Source organism: Lissotriton helveticus, chromosome 6, assembly GCF_964261635.1.
Source record: "Lissotriton helveticus chromosome 6, aLisHel1.1, whole genome shotgun sequence".
Classification (NCBI taxonomy): domain Eukaryota; kingdom Metazoa; phylum Chordata; class Amphibia; order Caudata; family Salamandridae; genus Lissotriton; species Lissotriton helveticus.
In genome coordinates this window covers 228,320,840-228,346,001 of record NC_136067.1, presented here as the reverse complement: position 1 = coordinate 228,346,001, position 25,162 = coordinate 228,320,840, and the positions used below count along the sequence as shown (strand labels likewise).

Genomic DNA, 25,162 nt, shown 5'->3' with positions numbered 1-25,162 from the left:
CGGCAGCAGCTGCTGAAATGCAAACACTGTTGGTTGTGGTGGGCTTTTACTGTAACTGCGTTGAACACAAGTCCCAGGAAAGGCTGGATCTGTTGGGGTTCTAGGTGTAACTAGGTGGTGCATATGGTGAACCCCGGGCTGTGTCATAGGGAAAATGCTGTTTGCATGTGGGATACATATTGTTGCCTGGCACCACTCTTGATGATTTCATCATCAAGAAAGGGAAAGATGAGAGTTCCTCTCCTATCAATTCGCAGATGTGTGGCAGCCACTGTTATGCACTTTGTGAACACCCCTAGAACCGGGGTGACCCAAAAAGGAAATACTTTAAATTAGTAGTGATGGCAACTTACTGCAAAGGTACCGATGATGAGCAGTGTTGATGGCTATGTGAAGTAGGTCTACTTGAGGGAGAAGACATTCATTTAAACATACCACACAAAAGTCATATTAAAATCCTTTGAGAGGATGCATTTGTTTAGAGTCGGAGGTCCAGCTTGGGCCCGAGAGAGCTACCCCTTTTGGAAATAAGGAAGAATAGAGAGTAGACGCCTTTCCTTGGTGGCGTGGAGGCACTCTTCATTACACCCTTCTCAAGGAGCACTTATACTTCCTCTAACAGGTGAAAATGGTCTCTGCTAAAGACAGGAGTGTGGAATAGATGGTTGGGGGTATCAAATATTCTAGGCAATAGCCACAGCAAACCACCCCTAAAACCTACTGATCTGATGTGTTTCCCTCCTGGTAAGAGAGAAAACCTTGTATTCTGCACTGCCAGCGCGTGCAGCTTGATCTGTGGATAGTGGGGTTGGGGTCAAGTCACTGTTTGGAAGTGAAGACACCTTTAGCAAAGACAATTCTACCCTTGGCTCGGTTAGCCTAGTATGAACCAGTCATAACTTCTCACAGCCAGCCGGATATTTTGCTGCTGTCTATGTTAAGACTGCAGAAGAACAACACAGGGTCGTGGCTCTGACCCAGCAAGGCTAAGCCCAATTAATCAAAAGAACAACACAACTGCCAGTACTGGACATTACTTTCAAGTACTTATGCTGACCTTTACGACTAAAACATACCTATCCGTTTTTTTACTTTGTTCACTAGTTTATTGTTTCATTTTTTCACTAGTAGAGCATTATTTTTTTCATAAACAAATCAGTTTTTGTGCATGTACAAATATAAAACATTAAAAATCAGTACAACAAAATCTCAATATACTATACAATTTACAAATTTACAACACATCCAACTTGCATACTGGCCAATCCATTTATCCTTCAACCTGAGGAAAATGAAATTTTGCCTGACCAAGATGCCCCCTACGTGTACCCTATGTTACATGTATGTGCATGTCACCCATGCATATTTCTCTTAGTGGCTTGAATCACAAGGCCTCTGCAATCACGTCCTGCATTAAGGCGCCTGCCATCAAGTTTCCCAAACGTTAAGCTAACATGAAGGCCCATGTATTTGCATTGTGCACTTTTAAATAAATATCGTAATAAACCCTTTTTGTGGTTCAGTCTGAGCCACTTTCTGAATTAGGGTTTTCATGACTCCTGACACACTGCAAACTGCAGTTACGTATCTCTGACCTCGCATACTTCTAGCTCAGCCGAAAGAGACCCAGCAAGGGTTGCCAAGATAGTATTATGAATAACTGTTATCTGCCTGCTGTACAGAGTCACATTCCTGCCCAGTGAGGAAGGTAAACAAAACCCGTCCGCGGAAGATAGGGCCTAGCCTCTCTGTCTCCATTGAAGTAAATCACAGTGCTTGCATCCATAGAAAGCTCACAGCCCCCATGCAATGCACGAAGAAATATATGCTTTTTCTGATTCTTAGCGATGAGCAACCTTTGCTTCAGATAATACATCCCCTGACTTAAGATATCAGTTAGTACCAGACGTGCTGGTCGCCTTGACACTAAAGATCTCTCTACTAGACTGAAAGTCAGCTCTCCTCCCAGTTACACGTCAATTGCACGTCATGCTCAAATTGCGTGTACAAGTAGGGCAAAGTTCCAGCCTGCCATGTAACTCCTCCTCTATGTAGCCACCCACCTATCACCCACCTGTGACTCATCAAGTGTACACCCTCATGCACGCCCACATGCTCTTATCTCTTTCTTTCATGCTCTGCCTGGAGCGCTCCTCCCTTTGTAAAAGGAAAAATGTATATATGTGTTGTTCTCTGTAAATAATGTTAGAAGACCCTTCCTGAACCTCAGTGGTGATGGAACAAATTCTCCCTTAACTCGAGTTATTGGAATAAAGCCCTTTTAACTTGGACACCACGGACTCTCTGCCTCTCATTTGATACATGCTAATTGTTAATGCCTAGAAATTATGCCAGGGTAATATTTTATTTACCACATTAATTTGGCGCCCGAACAGGAACATATCCTTTTCCCCACGCGCCGGAGTTGTAGGTCCAGCTTTGCCCCCTTCTACAGCCGTGACGGACTTTAAAGTGTACACGCCATCGGGATTTCCCGCTACTCCCTCAGGCCCAGGAGGAGGACGGACTGTGACCAGGCATCCATACGAGGCGGTGAGGATTGTGGATCGTCTCAACCAGAGCCCGACCTGTGAGAGAGCAAGGTCCGAGGTTTCCAGAGGTCCACCCGTTCCGAGGCGCATGCGTAGACGTAGACGTAGATGCGTAGAAGTCCGAGGCCTTCAAGTTTTGCTTCTCGGTGAGTACCACTATGGGGAATGCATAAAGTTTCAAGATGGGTTCATTTTATATGAACACGGTCAAGACGGGTCCACGTTATTCGTGGAAACGGTAAAGACGGGTTCACGTTATTCGTGAAAACGGTAAAGACGGGTTCGTTCACACGAGCACGGTCAAGACGGGTCCATGGTAAACGTGGGCACGGTAAAGACGTGTCTAATTTTGAGACCGGTATGGTTGTACTGTATTCCAGTGCATATAGTTTTTCAAGTACATGTTTAGTTCTCTGTATTGGTTTAGATCATGTTTGTTTTAATGTTATGATGTTTTAGTGTGAATGATTGTTGATTGTTTCAGTCTATTTTTGTGTATTGTATTTCCATTGTGTTGGTTTCAACATGCCACTGTTTTCAAAATTGCGTCAGATAGGGACCAGAAAAGGTATACTAGAAGAGTCAGTTAACATCCCGCCTAGAGACACACCTGGTCATTATATGTATAATAAGCATGGATTAGACGCCATCTTGTTTTTAGATTTATGGGTAGACTATACAAAGGACCTGGAGGAAAAGTATAGATGGCCTATCTCAGGAACATGGGATTCAGAATGCATTATGAGAGTAGAGGAAGCGCTATGGAAAAGGAAGTCAAGACCCTCTCAGAAAGATGCCATCGAGTTATGGCGCAAAGAGTCACACAGGAGAACAGAGAAAGAATTCAATAAAGCAGAGAGAACTAAACAAGCAGAGGAAAAAGCCAAAGAAAAAGAATTGCGGGAGGAGGGGGAACGGGTCAAGACAGAACAGGCTGATAGAGAAAGAAATGCCGTCGTTACTGGTATTTACCCCGTCCTCTCAGAAGAACTAGCTAGAGTGACCACCTCAGAAACACCCAGTAGGTCGCGAACGCCACCACCTGTACCCTTTAGAGTATGTAGAAAGAAGCCGACAGCATCAGAGGCTTTTATTTCCTCCTATCTAGAAGAGCCCGCCCCCATCGGCCATATAAGTGTACTGTGTGGTTCCTTGTAAATAGCTCCTTGTAAATATGGTTTATGAAGAGCATGTCATTATTATAACTTGTTGAGTTTCTTGTGAATATGGCTTGTGAATAGCGCCATGTGGTTATGGTTTGTGCAGAGCATGTTATCATTACGTTAGGCAGGAGAGAGCTGGATCTCTTTCAAGTGCTTGGAGAAAACGTTTTGGAGATGTGCGTACGTGTTCTGTGATAACGTGGAGAGATGAGTTCATGACTTTCCCATGTACTGCAGTCATTGGGGAAAGATTGTGCTTCAGCTGCCAAAGAGTTAATATCTTGTATTGAGAAGGCAGTATTTGTTTTAACATGCTGTTTAACAAGGTGTTGAGGGATTTTGGCGTTTTTTGGTCGAGATTTGGCCGATTTATGGCCGTTTTTGGTGTTTGGGGGGGGGGGGGGCGTGTTTTTAAGCGGAAATTCGTACCCGTTCCAGTGGATGGATTTGGTTGCTTTTTGGTGAGGATTTAGGGAATCGCTTGGACTACTTTGATGCCAAATTTGAAAAGTATCTGAGCTGTGGAAGTGGTGGAAAAAGCATGTTTTGTGCGGAGGTGCGATTTGCCATATTATCCAATGGGCGTTTTTCTGAAAATTGAGAAATTATTTTGGGGGTGTTCCAGCTGCGCTAGGGGCCCGGGGGTTGGATCAGCGGTAGAGGAGGTGGATGGCCAGGTGTGCTGAATTTTGGGGATTTTTGGCTTGGGCGGAAGGGTGTGTTTGGCTAATGTGTATTTTTGGAAAATGGAGCGGTTTTGATTTGTGTGTGCTTTTAGGCCGAGATTTCGTGGTGTGCTAAGTAGTTCTTAACTGAGTCTGCGGGATCGGCTGAAACTTGGGAGTGTCTAGTTTTGCGGCAAAGTAGTTTGAAGGAAATTGGTGGAGGGGAAGGTGTCTTTTTGGCGTAGTTTGGAAGTGCGTTTTGGCACGATTTCATGGCTGTGTAGCTCACATGCATGGTTATGTGAGCTGACACTAAAAGTCAGTGAGTATTTAGTTGATTGATGGTTTGATTTAACTTTTTCATTGGTTGCTGGGTCTGCCTATGTGCTTTGTCAATTTGCTGACTGAATGGTAACGTCTTGCATGGAGAGTAAAGAAGTGTTCATTTAACATTCTATTTCAAATGCGTCCGTGTATTTGTGTGGGTTTGCCTTGGAACACTTGATTTAATGTGTTTGACTCAGAGGTCGGTAAGCTGTAAATAAACCAGTCGGATTGAGATAAGGGTTTGCACGGAGGGTGCTTTAATGTTTTCACGGTTGAGAAGAAAATATAAAACAGACCCATCATAGAATGTGCTTTTAATTAGTATAATGCAACCGTGTGTTTTTTTTAAATAGAAATTTGTTCTACAAAATATTCATTATTATTTTTCCCAATACAAGCTGCCCTTTAGAATAGCGTGTGACAGTTAATCCACTCAATTAGAAAACATGGCTTTTTGAAAAATGATGAATCTGGCCCTTTTAATAGCTAGAATAGAAGAGCTTGCACACTTAATTATGAAACTCTTGGTTCTGCAATGCAAAATTATGGTGTTTCACATGTTATTTTCAAAAAGTAAAATGTGATGTGTTTCCATGTCATGTTGTTCTGTTTCTTTTTTTCTTTGCAGCTAGTAACAATATTTTATGATATAATTATTTTTAAATGCTAGCATGTGTCTAGGTTACGAAATAAAATATGTCCTTATTAATTACTGATTTTAGGATGTTTTTTATCACGTTTTAAATTTGCTTCAGTTAAGTTAGAGAATGTTGGTTAGCTCTCTGGCCTGGGTACAGATATGTTTTGAATTACAGAGAATGTGTTTTTCGACCTTGAAGTGGCCTGGTTCCTAGAGAAAGATCTTTTGTAAAGGGAGGGCTTTTCCCTCTTGGAGCACCGAGCAGTGCCTGTCTTGTTATCATTGGCCATACTCCAATTCTTTTCCGCGGACATTTGTTGATATAAACTGACAGCCCTGTGGGTGACATCACTATGAAGGGGAAGGCAGTGTAGAAAAAAAACCAAACTTGATGAGCCGCAGAGAAATTGTTTATAAAAGGAGGGGGTCAAGTTGCTCTTCCTTACAGCCAGCACTGAAAGCTTCATTGACTTCAGATAAGAGCATGCTTGCAAATGAATAGTTTTTCCCTCGTAGTGTAAACAGAATAATTGGCAGGAGTTTCGCTCTTGCAATAAGCCCTAGCATTGATAATCAAGCATTGAAAAGACAGCTGGACAGTATTAGCATGCCTCCAAACACAGCTCTACTCCAATACGTAGACGACCTCCTAATTACAGCACGTTCAGAACCAGAATGCGAGAATGCATCACTGACAGTTTTACATTTTCTGGCTGACAAAGGGCACAAGGTGTCCCCTTCCAAGTTGCAATTATGTGAAAAGCAAGTGGTGTACCTTGGACACTTACTTTCCAAGGAGGGTAGACAACTAACACGAGAACGCATACAGCTCATTTCTAACCTTTCACAGCCCAAGACACAGAAAGAAGTACGTGCATTTATTGGCCTCACTTCATACTGTAGGCAATGGATTCCCCAGTATGCCTATCTAGCCAAACCACTCATGCAGTTAACTACACAGGAGGCAGCCACTCCGACTGTCCTCCCTTGGACACAAGAACATACCTTGGCATTTGAGGAATTAAAAAGAGCATTATGTCAAGCACCAGTTTTAGCGACTCCATGTTACAGCAAACCTTTTATGCTTTTCGTGACTGAACGAGATGGAACAGCGTTATCTGTCCTCACACAAGATCAAGCAGGAAAACACAAGCCTTGCGCTTATTTTTTCTAGTACACTAGATCCAGTGGCCCAGGCTCTGCCTGCGTGCCTGAAATCAGTTGCAGCAACAGCCCTAGCCATCAGACAAAGTGACTCGATAGTGTTGGGTCACCCTCTGACAGTACAGGTTCCACATGCAGTGGAGGTTCTCTTAAACACGACACAGACACAACATTTGACTGTAGCAAGACTGACAGGATATGAACGGACATTATTTCAACCACACAGAGATCAGACGTTGTAATATTCTGAATCCTGCAACACTTTTGCCCTCAAGTACAGTAAATGCACCGCCACACGACTGTGTGGAAGTAATGAATATAGTGACGAAACCAAGACAAGACCTGACAGATATTGCACTTCCAGACCCAGACTTAACGCTCTATGTAGATGGATCATGCATGAGAACGAGTGCAGGAGAATTAGTAGCAGCATATGCTGTGACCACTGCTACTAAAGTCATAGAGACACAGAAAATAGACACACTATCAGCACAAGCAGCAGAGCTCATCGCTCTGACACAAGCCTGCATAAGAGCTAAGCACTTAAGTGTGAACATTTATACTGACTCACAATATGCCTTTGGCGTAGTTCATGATTTCGGGGTACTTTGGAGGGAGAGAGGTTTCTTGACCTCCCATGGGACCAAGATCCAGCACGGCCAGCTCATTCAAGCCCTGTTGGAAGCAATACATTTACCTACAGCCATTTCTATCCTGAAGTGCAAAGCTCACACCAAAGTTACAGACACCATTTCCCAGGGTAATGACCTGGCAGACCGAACTGCTAAACTTACAGCCCAGACACCAACAGACACGACAAGGACAGAGGTACCATTACTGACAACATGTATGACAGTCAGGGATCCCACTCAAGATGTACTCGACATACAGACACATGCCACTGCAGATGAGATAAAGAAATGGACTGAACAAGGAGGGGTCCAGACTGAACAAGGTTGGATGACTAAGGGAAAAGGTACATGGTTTCTTCCAGATTCTATGGTACAAGTAATCATAAACACAGCACATAGTCCAGCACACTTGGGAGAAAAGGCAATGATAGACAGCTTGCAGAATATCTGGTTTAACAAGCACATGCGTGCAGCAGCGAAGCAGAAAGTACGAACATGTATGATCTGTTGTCAGTTCAATCCAGGTAAAGGCATTCCGGTGGAACAAGGCGGATTTCATCCTCCTGACCACCCTTTTGAGATCCTCCAGATGGATTATATCCAAATGAACAGATGTAGAGGTTACAAGTATGTCTTGGTAGTTGTGTGTGCACTATCTAGATGGACAGAAGCATATCCAGTTCCAGATTATACTGCTGTGACAACAGCCAGGCAATTCGTGCGCGAGTACTTCCCCAGGTATGGATTGCCTCGGGTCGTATATTCCGATAACGGTCAGCCATTCTCCTCTGAATTAATGAAACAAGTGTCTCTTCTGTTAGGATATACTTGGAAATTCCATTGTGTAAGACACCCTGAAGCAGCAGGCCTTGTAGAAAGACATAATCAGACAATCAAAACAAAACTTGCTAAGATATGTGCAGAAAAAGGCGTGGATTGGATGGTAGCTTTACCGGTTGCCCTCTTTTACATGCGTATGGTAGCTCATTCCAGAACAGGCCTATCCCCGTATGAAGTAGTCTTCGGTAGACCGCCAAATATGTGGGGTACGCCTATGCCTAAAAGAATAACTGATGTTGACAGTAACATGCTGACAGATTACCTGGCTTCCTTGATGTCTGCACTACTCTCTTGTCGTTCACAGGTTGCTGCCGCCTTCCCTGACAACACCCAGGTCAAGGAACATGCCATAGTCCCTGGTGATTTCGTGTTTGTGCGGAACTTTGATCGATCAAGCCCCCTTGAGCCACGTTGGAAGACGCCGAAGTTGGTGCTACTGACCACGAGGACCGCAATAAAAGTCGAGGGACGCAAAGGATGGATCAACGCTCAGCATTGTAAAAGACACTTTGGACAATCTGGTACTTCAGTAAAAGATACAGACACTAAAAACATTAACTTTGCGCCGCTTGCGCCGCCTTTACTAGAAAAGACTCCACAGCAGGAGTATAGGTCTAAGTTAAGATCTAGTAAGTCAGACGTAGTTTAATTGTCTAAGTCCACTCGGTGGTGAATCGGTTAGACTAGATTTCTGACATGTATAAGATCACATACGTGAATAGTAAGAAAAAAAACATGAAAGCAAAATACTGCAAGTTATTACGCAGTAGATGTATAGTTACTTTGATCATTCTTTTTATTCTGTGCTTTGTTATAATCTGTGTCAGTTTATTACTACATGTTTTCTTTCCTATTTCCTCATATATACACTCTTCCAGTAACAGCACCATAGAGCATACATTTAGTGAACTGCCACCTCATGAATTGTCATATCGACTTGCATTGCGTAACAATACTTTTATTCGAATGTTACACCATTCTCATCAGACCAGCAATGCGACTGATTGCTGGGTATGTGGCCAACTGCCACCTTATCAAAGGGCGAAGGGAGTTCTGCCCTTCTATCCTCTACCGTTCTCACACAATGGTTCATGTGGAGCATGGTTTGCCTTAATGACCTCAATAGATAGAAAGTACATAGCTTATCCAGGTGGCTGGATATATGGAAACCTGAATAAAGTAATGAATGAAGCATGTTCTCCAGACAAAGACGGGTTTCCCCAAAGGAAGGGAACCGATCTAGAGAATGAAGAGTACGAGCAGGGAAATGCATCCGTTAATTTTATAATGTTAAATGTTCAGCCCAAGCAAAATACAGGTCCACCGTTTATTTCAGTTCTACCAGCAAAAGGTGATTTATGTGTTAATAAGAAAGGCTCAGTACATATGGGACACAGCGAGTGTAAAGTTGTAGTAGAGTTTAATGATAAAGGACTTTCTTCTTTCAAAACATCACGCCATACCTATTTCATTTGCGGTCAGACAGCCTATGTACATCTGCCCTTAGACTGGGGTGGGACTTGTTATATAGCATTCTTATTACCACCTGTATTCTTGGCCCCATCCCATTATCATAGAGATTCACGACTAGAACATGTTAGAGTAAGGAGCGAGACAGATGCCTCAGGGATTGATCAGACTGAAACAGCTTGGGAGCAATATACAGATTTCAACAAAGGATTCTTTTTCTTCATAGGTCCCGTCCAAAACAGTAAACTGATACGCAAGTTAACAAGGACTCTTGAGGCAGTAGTGAATGTGACTGCATCTGCCCTGGCGAACTTGACCCAGGAACAGTCTGCTATGAGACTTGTTGTTCTTCAACATCGCCTCGTTCTAGACGTCATCTTGGCGGATAGGGGCGGAGCATGTAGCGTGATCCGATCTAGTTGTTGCGTTTTCATCCCAAATAACGCGCCATCTGTGTATGCAGCGATAACAAGGCTCCACAAGATTGCTCATGGCATACATCAAGACCCGGGCACATGGACTTGGTCCAGTTGGCTCTGGGGTGGGATATCTACTTGGGGATGGAAAGTGTTGTCCTTCCTAGGAATGATCCTACTTATGATATTTGGTTGCTGTCTCTGTCTGCAGTGTGGCCCGGCCATTTGCGGCCTGTGTGCAACTGCATGTGTTCCACATCCAAGTATACAAAGGGTTAAGGACGAACAAATGATGCTGTATGATCAACTATACGGTCTCATGAATATAGATGTATCCTGAAGGGTTAAGTAGGGGACAAGGAGGGAATGAGGAAAATGAAATTTTGCCTGACCAAGATGCCCCCTACGTGTACCCTATGTTACATGTATGTGCATGTCACCCATGCATATTTCTCTTAGTGGCTTGAATCACAAGGCCTCTGCAATCACGTCCTGCATTAAGGCGCCTGCCATCAAGTTTCCCAAACGTTAAGCTAACATGAAGGCCCATGTATTTGCATTGTGCACTTTTAAATAAATATCGTAATAAACCCTTTTTGTGGTTCAGTCTGAGCCACTTTCTGAATTAGGGTTTTCATGACTCCTGACACACTGCAAACTGCAGTTACGTATCTCTGACCTCGCATACTTCTAGCTCAGCCGAAAGAGACCCAGCAAGGGTTGCCAAGATAGTATTATGAATAACTGTTATCTGCCTGCTGTACAGAGTCACATTCCTGCCCAGTGAGGAAGGTAAACAAAACCCGTCTGCGGAAGATAGGGCCTAGCCTCTCTGTCTCCATTGAAGTAAATCACAGTGCTTGCATCCATAGAAAGCTCACAGCCCCCATGCAATGCACGAAGACATATATGCTTTTTCTGATTCTTGGCGATGAGCAACCTTTGCTTCAGATAATACATCCCCTGACTTAAGATATCAGTTAGTACCAGACGTGCTGGTCGCCTTGACACTAAAGATCTCTCTACTAGACTGAAAGTCAGCTCTCCTCCCAGTTACACGTCAATTGCACGTCATGCTCAAATTGCGTGCACAAGTAGGGCAAAGTTCCAGCCTGCCATGTAACTCCTCCTCTATGTAGCCACCCACCTATCACCCACCTGTGACTCATCAAGTGTACACCCTCATGCACGCCCACATGCTCTTATCTCTTTCTTTCATGCTCTGCCTGGACCGCTCCTCCCTATGTACAAGGAAAAATGTATATATGTGTTGTTCTCTGTAAATAATGTTAGAAGACCCTTCCTGAACCTCAGTGGTGATGGAACAGATTCTCCCTTAACTCGAGTTATTGGAATAAAGCCCTTTTAACTTGGACACCACGGACTCTCTGCCTCTCATTTGATACATGCTAATTGTTAATGCCTAGAAATTATGCCAGGGTAATATTTTATTTACCACATAAACCATATTAACCATACAACAAAACATACACTTTGGTCCTATTGTCAGCAATAGATTATCTGTCCATATAGATGGTTTTACATCTCATAGTTTCATTAGGTCAGAAAAAGTATTTTAGAAGCGGAACCCTGCGGTACAGACACAATTCTCGCTAATTTCCAAATGACAAAAGGCACCAAACCAGGTCGACGCGTTTCGAACCCCGAATTGCGGGGTTCTCCTCAGGACCAATAGTCTCTAAAAAAACAACAGAAAAATGCTAATTTAAATATTGCTTCCAAGAGCAGACTTAATTACTAGCATTGGCACCACCTGTCGATGCCTAGCCACCCTACCTTATTATTGTAGAATGCAGTCTTAGTAAAGGTGATGTTAGGTTGACAAAACTCTAAAGACAGAAAACATGACAGACTTCTTAGCACCCAACATAGTCAGATATGTATGCAAAAATTAAGAGCACATACTTCATGTGTACAGCGTTTACAGGGAACTTACCTATTAGATTATATCGGTGGATTACTAAGGAAAAGGAGGAAGACAGAAAAACTTGTAAGTCAGGTTCAAGCAGCCACCGTGATCGTGGACCGAAAAGGGGGGGGTTCGAGGATGATCCGCTTTAGAATGGCTTACCTCATCTGAGTGCTGCTGAAGTCCGAGCACGACAGTGGAAATGTTTGAAACGGCGCGAATTTCTTTCAACACGCCCTGCAGCAAAAACACAATCAAAGGGCCGGAGTCTTTAAAAGGGGAACTACAACCTAAATATGTTTCATATTCACGAGACAGCGGATCATAATACCTTTGTGTCGATAAATCGGTCCTCTCACAGTGTTGGAGGATGTACTGCAGACATAGTACTGCCTTTTTTTCGGTTATTAGTTCCGGTCGTGGTCACGTGACCGGATAGCGGCTCCAACCAGACAATCCCTTAAAGCGGCAGTGTTTATTATGGAATCAGGCAAAACTTTATAGAGACCTCTATAAACGAACACGGCAGAAATGGGGGTGATAGCTGCACTTACAACTATTGCGTCACATTGAAAACGTATTCTGCTGATCAACCTCTTAATGTTAATATTTGAAAATCATGATGCAAACGTCGTCAAAAGACATAAAAACTAATCCAGTTGTCACGGCTACATTGAACGACTCTTCCTCTCAGAAATAGCCAGCTCTTATAAAGTCCGCTAGAGACCTCTGCTTACTCGATGGAATGGATTGTGTGTATGCTGATTACGCAATATCATGAGGGGGGAATTCACTTACACATAACATGAACCCTCAAAGTTCATTGAAACCACTCAAGAATTGGTTCATGTATTCCCTTTAAAGATCTCTGAAATCTCATTCAGCCCTGTTGTTCATTATCAGTAGCGCTTCGCGCTGGTTGAGTTTGCCTGCAATGTCACCTCCCCGTGGATCCTGATCGATCTTGGAAATGATAGTCCAACTTAAATCCTCCTCTTTGTGTCTATTTAACACCCAATATTGTACCAAAGGGGCGTTTGGTGTCTCTCCTTAGTCTAGACTTATGTTGCGTGATCCGCTGTCGTGCTTCCTGGGTGGTCTTTCCTATATATAGTTTAGGGCAAGGGCACATACTCCTATAAACCACGTTTTTTGTCAGACAATTTGTAAAAACCTCATGCTTCCAGTGGATCCCATTGAACGTGAACACTGACCCTTCTCTTGTCTGCGCGCAACAGGAACAATTCCCACACTTATGATGGCCTACTACTGGAGGTAGTCCCATCATGCCTCTTAGAGTTGTTTTTGGGACAGGGGGCAATGCTGCCCTAACAATATGTTGCGCCACACTTTTTTTCTTTTTTATTAGGCAAAAAGTTGCGGTTCATTGAAATCACTGTGTAAATTCTTCACCAGATGCCAGTTTTGCGACACCATCTTCCATAAGTGGTTGGCATTTGGGCCAAATGTTATGACACACAATTCTTTTTTGTTCTGGTCGTACTTTCTTATGGAGCAAAGTCTCTCGCGGCACCCACCAAACACGTTTCATTGTGTGTTTTAATAGTTTTTTTGGGTAACCTCTGGCTAGCAATCGCATGAGAGAAATATTCCTCCTTGTTTGAACAATTTCTTCGAATTCGAAGGAATTGCCCAAAGGGCAAATTTTGTTTAAGACTTCTGGGGTGATGACTTGTATAATGAAGTGCCTTATTCCGGTCTGTTGTTTTCCGGAACAATGTGGTGCCCAACTTGCCTTCTGATGCATACATTTTCACATCCAAAAAGGTGATAGTTTTATTGGAGGAGCTGAAACTAAATTTAATGTCTTCCATCCTTTGATTGATCCAAATCATGAATTCCTCTAGATTTTCTTGTGTACCTGACCAGATCATAAATACATCATCAATGTATCTCATGTACTTTGTGATGTGTTCGGCATAAGGGTTATCATTATACGTGAATTTATTCTCATACAGGCCCATAAACAGTACCGCTAATTTCGGGGCAAAGGGGCAGCCCATGGCCACCCCCTTGATCTAGAAAAAGAAGTCCGTATCAAACTTGAAATAGTTTTTTTGTAGCGCAAATTTGGCGAGTTGGATAATGAACGATGTGGCAACTCTTGTTGGTCGCTCCCTTTGTTCCAGAAAGAATGTAAGGGTTTCCAGAGCCTGTTCCTGGGGTATCTGCGTGTATAATGAGACCACGTCCATAGTCACTAATAATTGCTTGGTTTCATCAAATTCTACCGATGTTATTTGGTTTATGAAAGCCGTAGTACCTTTTGGATGTGCCGGGATCTCGTTGACAAAAGGTTTCAGAAAAAAGTCAATGTATTTTGAGACTGGTTCGTTCAATGACCCGCAGCCCGACACTATCGGGCGGCCTGGGGGGTAATTTTCGTCCTTATGTATTTTAGGGAGGACATAGAACATTGTTATCCATGGGTGTTTATTTAGGAGAAACGAAAATTCTTTGGGTCCTAGGATTCCTGAGTCCAGAATTTCCTGAAGGATAGAAAAAAAGCTCTTTTTGTAAATCATCCGTAGGAGTTTTCTTAATCATCCTATAACAGCTTGGGTCGTCAAGTTGTCGTCTGACTTCCTTCTTATATCTGTTAATATCCCACAGTACTACAGCTCCACCTTTATCCGCCTGTTTTATCACTAGTGAGGTGTCGTTTTTTAATGCAAAGATCGCCTCTTTTTCTTCTTTAGATATATTGTAATTGACAAAATGTTTTTTGTTTTCCAACGAAGTTATCCCGGACAGTAGTGTTTTCTCAAAAGTAATTACATCTTTGGGAGTTTTATACCCAGGTGGACAAAAAGTCGATTTATTGCGAAGCCCCGTAACCTCCATAGTTGTTTGTTCAGGCCCATCCATAAAGAATGTTTTTAATCTGATTTTTCGACAAAATTCCAAGATCTCAAGTTTCATTTTAACAAAATCAGTGGGTCGCACCGGGACGTAAGATAGTCCTTTCTTTAAAATTGAAATTTCAGAAACTGATAGAATTCGATCTGCTAAATTAAACAGGGGTGATTGATCTAACTCCTGTAGTACTGGTGCCTGGTTCGCATTTCCCATGGTTGAGAGTTTGGGCGTGTGCGTCCTCTTGACCGCCGTTGACCTCTGGCTAAAAAAGGCTGAGGAGTTTGAGGTTGATTCTGATGGTTTCCTCTGTAATTCGGATTACTCCTTGTATCACTTGTGTCTGTCTCACCCCCAGACGACGACGATGATGTATCAGAGAACGTCAGATATTTGTTCCGAGAACGGCCTTGATTGTCCTGAAAAAACTAGCGTTGGGCTGGTCTAGAATAGAAGTCAGGTTGCAGATACGGATAGACTACTTACATTGAAAAGTTTTTTTGGTCCTGGTCAAATTTACTTCCTTTCTGAGTCACCGTATAATCCTTGAACTCAAGAATTTCTTTCTCTATCTAGTCCAACAATCCTTTAGCATCAGCAATTAATTGGTTGTTTTGAATTTCCGATTCTAGGACCGAAATCTCGGCTAGCTCTTTCACGGAGAGTCTGTGCTCCCCAAGAGCAGTAGAATGCAGGGTGCTTAGAAGTCTGTCATGTTTTCTGTCTTTAGAGTTTTGTCAACCTAACATCACCTTTACTAAGACTGCATTCTACAATAATAAGGTAGGGTGGCTAGGCATCGACAGGTGGTGCCAATGCTAGTAATTAAGTCTGCTCTTGGAAGCAATATTTAAATTAGCTTTTTTCTGTTGTTTTTTTTTTTAGAGACTATTGGTCCTGAGGAGAACCCCGCAATTGGGGGTTCGAAACGCGTCGACCTGGTTTGGTGCCTTTTATCATTTGGAAATTAGCGAGAATTGTGTCTGTACAGCAGGGTTCCGCTTCTAAAATACTTTTTCTGACCTAATGAAACTATGAGATGTAAAACCATCTATATGGACAGATAATCTATTGCTGACAATAGTACCAAAGTGTATGTTTTGTTGTATGGTTGAAGGATAAATGGATTGGCCAGTATGCAAGTTGGATGTGTTGTAAATTTGTAAATTGTATAGTATATTGAGATTTTGTTGTACTGATTTGTAATGTTTTATATTTGTACATGCACAAAAAACTGATTTGTTTATGAAAAAAATAATGCTCTACTGGTGAAAAAATGAAACTATAAACTAGTGACGAAAGTAAAAAAACGGACCTGTATGCTTTAGTCGTAAAGGTCAGCATAAGTACTTGAAAGTAATGTCCAGTACTGGCAGTTGTGCTGTTCTTTTGGTTATGTTAAGACTGCGGCGGGGCAGGTTATATGGCCTTGGCGCCTTATCATGGGTTCTTGCTTGTAAAAGGAGCGTCTCACACCTGGAGCTAGAAGGTCACCCTCAGACATTGCAAGACCCATGTCTTATTTTCTCATGCATATCATCAATCTGGGGGGCTGAAGAGATGATCCCCGTCGAATGGGAGATTGAGAAGATTCTGCTGGACTTCAGTTGAATGCAGTGTGTAGCAAGGCATGGCATCCGAGAAGGATGCTGGTGCTGAAGCTTTTAGAGGATGTGTCAAAAGTGTCAAGCACACAATGAATGATGGCTTTCGTGTTGTCCTCTAGCACCATCTCTTCGTCCCTTTCCTTGTTCTCAAATGGAAGATATTTTACCAGCTCCTACATCTTCTACCCCTGGGATCTGTTGTAATGGGAAAGGAGTGCAACAGACTTGACTGTAGGAAAACGTGTGGCTCTGCAGCCCCTACAGCTACCCTTTTGCACACTGCATTGATTTTTACTTTACTTATTCTTCAAAGAAAAACATGCAAAAATCCAAGCACATCATTAGATTTCAGAGTATACAGACTGCATGCATCTATAGTTAATATTCTACACATGCATACCCATCCTAACACTTAAGAAATGTTAAGGAGTTAAAAAAAAGTTTCATGATGGGGGGAAATTATGACAAGCCAAATTAAATTTGTAACATTCATCAAATCATTCTAAATCTAACTTTCACCTGGGAAAAATGAACTAGTGTCTGTGTTGTCATTTGATTCTTTTGGGCAGGTACACAGAAGATTTCTCTGATTTTCAGCACTCAAGCCAATTCGATTTTGAGGCAGGGGTCCTAAAAATCCAAGAAAAACATGAACACCAAAAGCATAAGGCTGACAAAAACTGAGTTGCATCAGAAAGAAAACAAATACAGTTCAAATAGGGCATCATCAGTAATTTTATATTCCACCTTTCCACAATCAACAACAGTGTACTAGCAAATTTGATCTCAAAATAGAGATCACGGATGGCTGATAAGCATGGGAAAAATGGCAAGTAAAGTTCAGTCACATTCTGGGCATTGTACATACAAATACTATCATGTACGTGCCTGCCACTATTTTTTAGAATGTTGCAATTTTACAATTGTGTGAACCAGTAAATACCTTCAACTGCATGGGTAGAACTAGCCATTTTGCTCTCTGGATCGGCATCAGAAATAGGGACTGGTAACCAGTGGTGTAGCTTGAGCTTCTGGCGCCCGCGGCTATCACTCAGATTGCCGCCCAAGGCAGGTAGTTGGCTGGGGGGGTTCTGGGGAAAAATGACTGCGACAGCGGGGATGGATTGGCAGGCTTTAAGTTACGATGTCACTCTCTACTCCACTCCACAAGAAAGGCTGTGAAGCAGCGGTGTAAGCATAGAGCAAACATTGAAGGTCAAGTCTCAGTTGATGATGGCCTAGCAGCACTAAAATGTTAGCTAAACGTATAAGTAAATGTATCCATTCCTCCTCTTTACACCCCTCCATACTTATCTGCTGCTACAAGACCAAAGCAGTAAAACCACCCGCTAGACATCATGCACAATACCGAAACAACTCTCACATAGGTCACACTGTACACCCACAGTCTACGACAGTATTTAGAAACATAAGCAAAGATAAAGCTATCTCACTTTTGCTCCACTCCATGCATGTCATTTAAGAAACACCCCTCAGTTCCTTATGCATGAAACCAATGTCACATAGGCCACTGTATACACATTAATTCTCCGGACTAACCACAACTAAGGGAGTAGCGGGAACCTCGTCCACGTAGAGGACTTAAGGGTTCCATCAAGGGTGTGGTGTGCTACACAAATGCAACTACAATGCCTAAAGTGTATATTCACTGGGGGAGAAACCAGATGCAGCCCATGCAGCAGCCCAGTTAACTTCTGTAAGGACTGAAGGTGGGCGAGCCAGCAGATTTATTTAGAGCCAAGTCCCAGCCGAGCCACAAGCCTGTCTGGTAATGTGAGTCACAGAACAAGCGGAGACATCAATAGGCTGATACAGAAAATGTCAAATAAAATAGGACAAATTGTGTTTCACATCAAAGCAGGTTATTCCATCAACACTTGTGTTCGACTTGAGTACATTAGATCATATCACTACATTACCATCTGTGAAAGTTAATACATTTTAAACATGAGATTTCTACTACCTCCAGACTTGCCTTCACTGTCATGAGTGAACCAAGAGGGTCGTAAAGTTTGGACGGACCTATTCGTAGAGTTCGCCCCCAATAGTTGTAAATGTTACTGTTTAAGCTTATGTTTTTGCTTCAGCAACGCCATCCCCGGATCCCCACATATTTAGCATCACGCTGTTCATCACAAGCCTCACTACGAGACGTAATAGTCAGTAATGATGCAAGTTAACATACTCAAGTGGAATATACGCGGCATGCACCCTCCCACGCACAGATACTTGAAGGACTCATACCTGCAGCGCTGAATGACAAGTATGGCCTTGTTACAGGGGAAACACGTCACACACAGAGTTGGAATGGCTACGCAGGTGGTGGAGAGGCCAGGTATTCGGCACACCTACTCAGCACACGCATGGGGCACGCTGGTATGGTTAAGAGCAGGAGTGCAGTTTGTGCACGAGGGAGACATAAATGCAGAGGGTAGATACACCTTTGTGAGAGGGAGAATATACGGCCAAACAATATTGCTAGGTTCCATCTACTCCCCAAAAATAGAGCAACACTTCTTTCTTGTACGCCTGTCAGGGATACTAGCTCAATGGAATGGGGTCTTGCGGTTGGTGGGAGGAGACTTCAACTCGGTGCTCGACAGAGACCTTGATAGGCCATTCCCACCCCTCAATAGAACCCCTACCACATCCAATGTGCAGGCCCTCACCAACTGGCTCACACACTGAGCGCTAACAGATATATGGCATAACCTAAACCCTGGGGCACGGGTCTATTCACATTATTCCGCAGTACATGGGATTCATGTGTACCTGGACAGAGTTGTGGGCTTGCAGTCACTCCTTCCGCTAGATAGCAAATTAGAGAACCTAGGACAGCAACTCTAGCATACTTTGAATTGAATGAAGACACGGCCATCGGTGCCTTAGTAGAGTAGGAAGCATTCAAAATATAACCATTAGAGGGCACTGCATGGGAGTCACGTGGAATGTTCGCAAACAGCTGTCCACCTCCCTTACAAAGATAGAGTTTCAGTTATTGCGGCATGAACGAGAGGGAACAGGCAGTGGTTCACAACATCTGGCAGCGTTGCGCACGGAGCACACTGAAATACTCAAGTGTCTCAGATGCCGTAATTATACTGCACACATAGCTTGTACGCATGCAACTGCGGACGGGGCAGGCCGGCTACTCGCATGGCTGATAAGACAAGACCACGCTCAATCCCCGATAGGAGCTGTACGGACAGCCGCAGATGTAGTGCTATTAACAGCCCAAAATACACAGGGTCATATGCTGCACTACACAATACACGGCTATATCAATCCTAGGGGTGCTGCAATGGGCAGAGACTGGAAAGGTTTCTAGGTCCCCTACAGCTGCCAAAAGTAGCGGATGAATATAAGGAAATGCTTAATGAGCAGGTCTCTGTAGGAGAGAATGGGGAAGCCATACAGGCCTTAGCCACTTGGAAATCGCCGGGCCGGATGGCTTGTCGGTGGAATATTATATGGCGTACAGAGTATCACTTACACAATGGCTCCATACACTGTACACCACTGTGGTAGAGGAGCGTCAGCTACCACCCTCTATGCGCAAACACACCTGGTATTCTTATTAAAGCCTGACAATGACCCCATGGAGTTGATCCCTTACAGACCCCTCTCCTGCTTAATACGGACTACAAAATATTTGCAAAAGTGCTGGAGGTCAGGTTGTCGCCGCTGGTTCACCCGGACCAAAATGGCTTTGTGCCAGCTCGCAGCACCTCCCTTAATTTGCGGTGCTTCTTTAGAGTGGCAGCAGACGCTACACAACAGTGGCCAAGGGCCGGATGTCTCATATTGCATCTGGAAAAGGCATTCGACTCTTTAGAATGGACTACCTATTTGCAGCACTGGAGAAATAAGACTATGGGGCAGGGTCTCTCCAATTAGTGCGATTGCTTTACAATGGACCCACGGACAGAGTTAAAATGGGCCCTTAGATGTCCGAGCTTGTCCGGTATGAAGGATAACGAGACAGGGGTGCCAATTGTCCCCCCTCCTCTTCGTGCTCGCAATAGAGACACTGGCTGAGGCGATACGTACCAAAACGGGAGACGGAATACCGCTGGGAGATGCCACAAACCATATATTGCTATATGCGGATGACATGCTCATATACATTAGGGATATAGAGAGTTCCATGCCAATTGAAGCAATTGATGCAAGAATTTGCCACACTATCGGGACTAAAAGTAAACGCTGTTAAGTCCTGCATATATTCGTTCAATGCAGGGAATCGTGTCCCAGATTTTAGCATTAATGGCAGGAAGGTGCAGGTACATTTTTGGAAGAAATATAGGAAATATGTAATTAAGCCTTTTTCTGTTCTCCTTTTCTTCAGGTTAACAATAACTTAGTAAAGGAGCGTTTTTGGCCTCCTATTACGTTGGTTTCAGATTGGTAGTTGAGGAGATCGTTATTACATCGACAAATAGAATTTAGGTAAATGTCTTAAACTACATTACATATTTTTGAATCATTTAGATTTGATAGGTATTTAAAATAAGGAAGCGGTCTTTGAGTACATTAGTATTCTATGTCAAATTGGAAGCGAGAAGATAACCACTATATGTCTGGTCGAATGTTTTACAAATAATAAGTCTGCCTTTTGATATCGAAATAGATATATAACTTTACATAGGCGGATCAATCAAACCTGTGTGTCTAGAACCACTAATATCAGACCCACCAATGAAATACATGAAGAGATATGGGTCTCGTCATTGGTTGATCTAATTAGAAGTGAGGAATCATTTATTATTTATATCTCAGGCCCTTAGATTCATTAATGTTGTTGTGTTATAGATATGAGTACTCAGGCACTATTGTATTTTAGTATGCATTTATGGGAAATACACATCTATAGTTATATATATGTATATATGGTATGTGCATTTGTCTAATAAGACTGTATTCAAATATGTAAAGTTTTTTTACTGATTTCAATGAAAGTATGTAATAATTTTGTGATTTATGTATTTTTTTTAACTTTATAGAGTTTATTGTGGCTATTCCTGAAGAGGGCGTGTTGTACGCTGAAACGCGCGGAGACAGAATTGAATCTTATCTGCCACTTATTTAATGTTTATTTTTTATGATTACACGCAAATAGAGCATTGAATTGTATTGTAATGTAATGTGCATTTTTTCTTTTAAAAAAAACTTTTTTTTAAATTATTATTAAAATTTGAATATATTTGCACTTATTGCGTTTTAACTTTAATTTTTCATATATTGCATACTATTTTACTGCATTATCTATCTTGAGTCCGATATTCTAGATTGCCTAGGATTGATATTTTTCAAGCAGTGGAGGGAAGATGCATTCCGTTATCTAGGGATTCAGATTTATCATCAACCAACTGATCTATTTGATGGGAACCTAGGGAGGGCACTGACGGCAGTTAGGTCACAGATGCAGTTCTTAGGCACACTCCCACTTGCCGAAACGGGTAGAGTAGAGCTAGCTAAAATGGTAATACTAACAAGGCTACTATACTATTTCACAAACCAGCCTATATATGTATATATCCCAGTCTCCTCCTTTAGCGCATTGGAGAAGCAGGTAAGAGACTTCATCTGGGGCAGCGCTAGGCAAAGGATGTTGATTAAAAAAAAACTGTAGCTACCAACAGACCAAGAGGATCTGGCGGCTCCTTGTTTCGAGCATTACTATCTAGCAGCTCAGCTGCAATGGGTAGCACGGTAGTTGTCAGATCGACACTGTGGGGACACAGCAACCACGCAACCCCCTACTCTCTATAACACATCAGACTCTTTCACCCAGGGGCAAGGACGATGCCTCTGGAGCCCCTGTGGCTTGCAGTAGCATATAAATGCTTTCACAGGCGCCTTTATATAACCCGGGACACTATCCCTTATGCACCGACAATACCCTTAGAGGGGTCTCCCAGTGGTCAGGCAGTACTCACACCGCAGGCAATCAGTGGATGGCAAGAGAGGGGTATCCAAACACTTGGAGATCTATACCAAGAAGGGGCGCTCACATCCCATATGCATCTTAGGTAGCAGAGGAAGGGCTCTCGCCAGGACCGTTTTTAACGCACTGGTCACTGACGGCCACACTCACGGCCAGGTGGGGTGACATCACTACAGAACCGCGCACACACCTTATGATGCAATATCTACATATCATGGGTCAGGCTAGGCCCCAAATATGCTGCTTTTCTGCTTTGCTTAGAACATATGCAGTGGTAAGCCTGGATTCGCTCCTTCACAAATGGGAGAAACACTTAGGTCGTCCGTTTGCAGATAAAGAGTGGGCCCAGGTACTAGAGAGTCCAGCGAACATCCCAAGGAACATGCAGTTCTGTCAGATTCAGTTATAAATAATTCACGGGGCATACCTCACACCTGTCAAAATCAACAGATATTTCAGCTGTGTGAATGTGGCGTGCCCGAGATGCGCTGAGCCAGGGGCCGATCAGATTCACATGCTTTGGAGCGGCGACCGAATAGGTACATACTGGAGCGTGGTGGCCACCGTGTTATACACCTGCACCTGGCGCGAGATACTCTTTGAATGGCTGACATATCTACTACATAAATTTAGTAGAACGGCCAACACCTAAGAAACATCCAGGTTCTTAGACTTAGGGATGTTGGTCGCCAAGAGGATAATTAAAAGATGGAAAGCGCCAGACCCCCCACGTGAGCGGGCGTGGCGTAACTTAATGATGGCGTGGGCCAAAGCAGAAAGCCTCACCATCATACATGAGGAAATCTTAGGGCTACGCAGGGTCCCCATCACAACATAATGGGATGCGCTTTTAATTGAATTGCAGCTTAGAGCGGTCGAGGATGAAAGGGACCCCGCTGCTGAGTGACCTGGCGGTGGGTACCATAAACTAGTGCTATTGCCGCGTAGACGCCACAACGCTTGGTCAGCAGTTGTACACTGGCAGAATCAATGTGCGAGTACACACGTCAAGGCGAGGAGGGAACGAGCAGCAAATTGACAAAGAGACACTAAGTAGATCCAGGTCGGGTAGCGGGGAACCAATGGTCGTTCATCCTGAGCCAGGCTCAGACTTGCCCGTCTCTGGTAGGAATCACGAACTAGCCCCCCTCCCCATACACACACACACACACACAAGGGATAACTACGGACGACAATAGCCAGATGTGGCTTTGTAATAAAAAATTATCTTTGCTCCAGCATAGGTGCGTTATCATTCCAGCTGCCAAATAGTGCAACACAGCGATCTGATGCATACATTTTCATGCAAAATGTGTATATTGTGATGTTACAGTGCAGTGTGTCCCTTTTTTTTTCCTAGCTCTGGTTTAATAAGAGTACAGAGATAAATCCATTTTCATTTCCTGCGTTAAATTTCTCTTAATTAATATTTCAGTACCCCTAGTGCTAAACAGCTCAGTCATGTTACTGATGTCCCTCTTAATGCAAGGGCACAGTGACTGCACTGAAGAGCTGGGCCTGCCCTCCCTGTTTTCATAAGCGCCCACCGCAACCTAGTCTAGAAGGTGCCAGCTGCTCCAGAACCTGCTTGGCTTTTCTGGATGTGGCAGCTTGCCCTCGCCATCTCACCCAAACCTGGGGCACCGGGCCATGTGTTTCCCAAGCCTCAGCTGTCCCCAGCTTCCATAGACAGGTAGGGCCGTGGGCAATGGGGGAAGTGCAGGACATGGATTTAATCAATATTTCCCAAACACTAGAGGTCGGGTAGCGCATTCTCCACAACTGGCCCAGTGTAGCAGGTAGCGACTTTAAATGCGGGGCCCAGCGGACGTGCGCTACCTGCTTTGTGTTTGTGCTCTGATTTTATGTAAACGATTTTAGGTTTGCAATTTTAATACCGAGCACCTACTTATTTGTATATCTTTGTGTGCCTCTTCTGCTGCTCCCTCTCGTCCCCCCTACCCCGGTCCACCGCAGGCTTCGCCTGATTGTTGTGGAGGGTAGTGTGAGTGTTTCTTCAGTCTTTTCCCCACTTCCGGGTTTGAGGGTGGAGTCTGGGTTAGCGGGCTAGTGCATTTAAGCACATGATCTCCACGTCGCGCAGCAGACGTGCGCTACCCTGAGGCTGGTCGCGCTAGCTGCTTTGTTTTTGTGCTCTGATTTTATGTAAACGATTTTAGGTTTGCAATTTTAATACCGAGCACCTTCTTATTTGTATATCTTTGTGTGCCTCTTCTGCTGCTCCCTCTCGTCCCCCCTACCCCGGTCCACCGCAGGCTTCGCCTGATTGTTGTGGAGGGTAGTGTGGGTGTTTCTTCAGTCTTTTCCGCACTTCCGGGTTGGAGGGTGGAGTCTAGGTTAGCGGGCTAGTGCATTTAAGCACATGATCTTCACGATGCGCAGCGGACGTGCCGATGGCGCGCCCAAGGCAAGCCCGTCTGCGCCCGTCCGCGCCAGTCTCGCGCCTAGTGCCAGCCATGCTGCTGGTTTTCTATCCGTTCCTCAGCGCCACTGGTCCAGGTTGCAATTGCTGACCATGAACACCGGAGCGTGCACTCCTCGGGAACGTTGTAACCCTGCGGAACCTGATTTGCCTTTCTACAAATGTAAGTGCTGTGCATTTACTTTGACAGTTCCTAAAAAACGTACTTATGCACAGGTTAATTCCCCTCTTATGCTTAGTCACGCTGGGACTATCACAGCAGGTTTTCTCAATTGCCGTTCCCTTCCTTGCCATTCAAGTGATATTTGGCTATTGCTCTCTACTAATACATGGGATCTGTTATTCCTCACAGAGACTTGGATCAAGGATTCCTCCAATCCTGATATCCATATGGCCATCCCCCCTGGCTATCGCGTAGTGGGCATAAACCGTGAGGGCTCAAAAACGGGTGGAGGAATCGCTGTTATT

At 43.7% G+C, this 25,162-nt stretch overlaps 1 protein-coding gene across 13 annotated transcripts in view; it reads right to left on the bottom strand.

Annotated features, from left to right (window-relative positions):
• TDRD6 (tudor domain containing 6) overlaps positions 1-25,162 on the bottom strand; it is a 2,679,339-nt gene that overhangs the window by 655,581 nt on the left and 1,998,596 nt on the right. For 12 of the 13 annotated variants that reach the window (XM_078647663.1, XM_078647665.1, XM_078647668.1 and 9 more), the window contains one exon: positions 16,803-16,913. The exons of the other annotated variant lie outside the window; for it this stretch is intronic. In XM_078647663.1, coding sequence (XP_078503789.1) covers positions 16,803-16,913 — 111 coding nt within the window. The remainder of the gene's footprint in view (positions 1-16,802; positions 16,914-25,162) is intronic. 13 annotated transcript variants of the gene reach the window in all.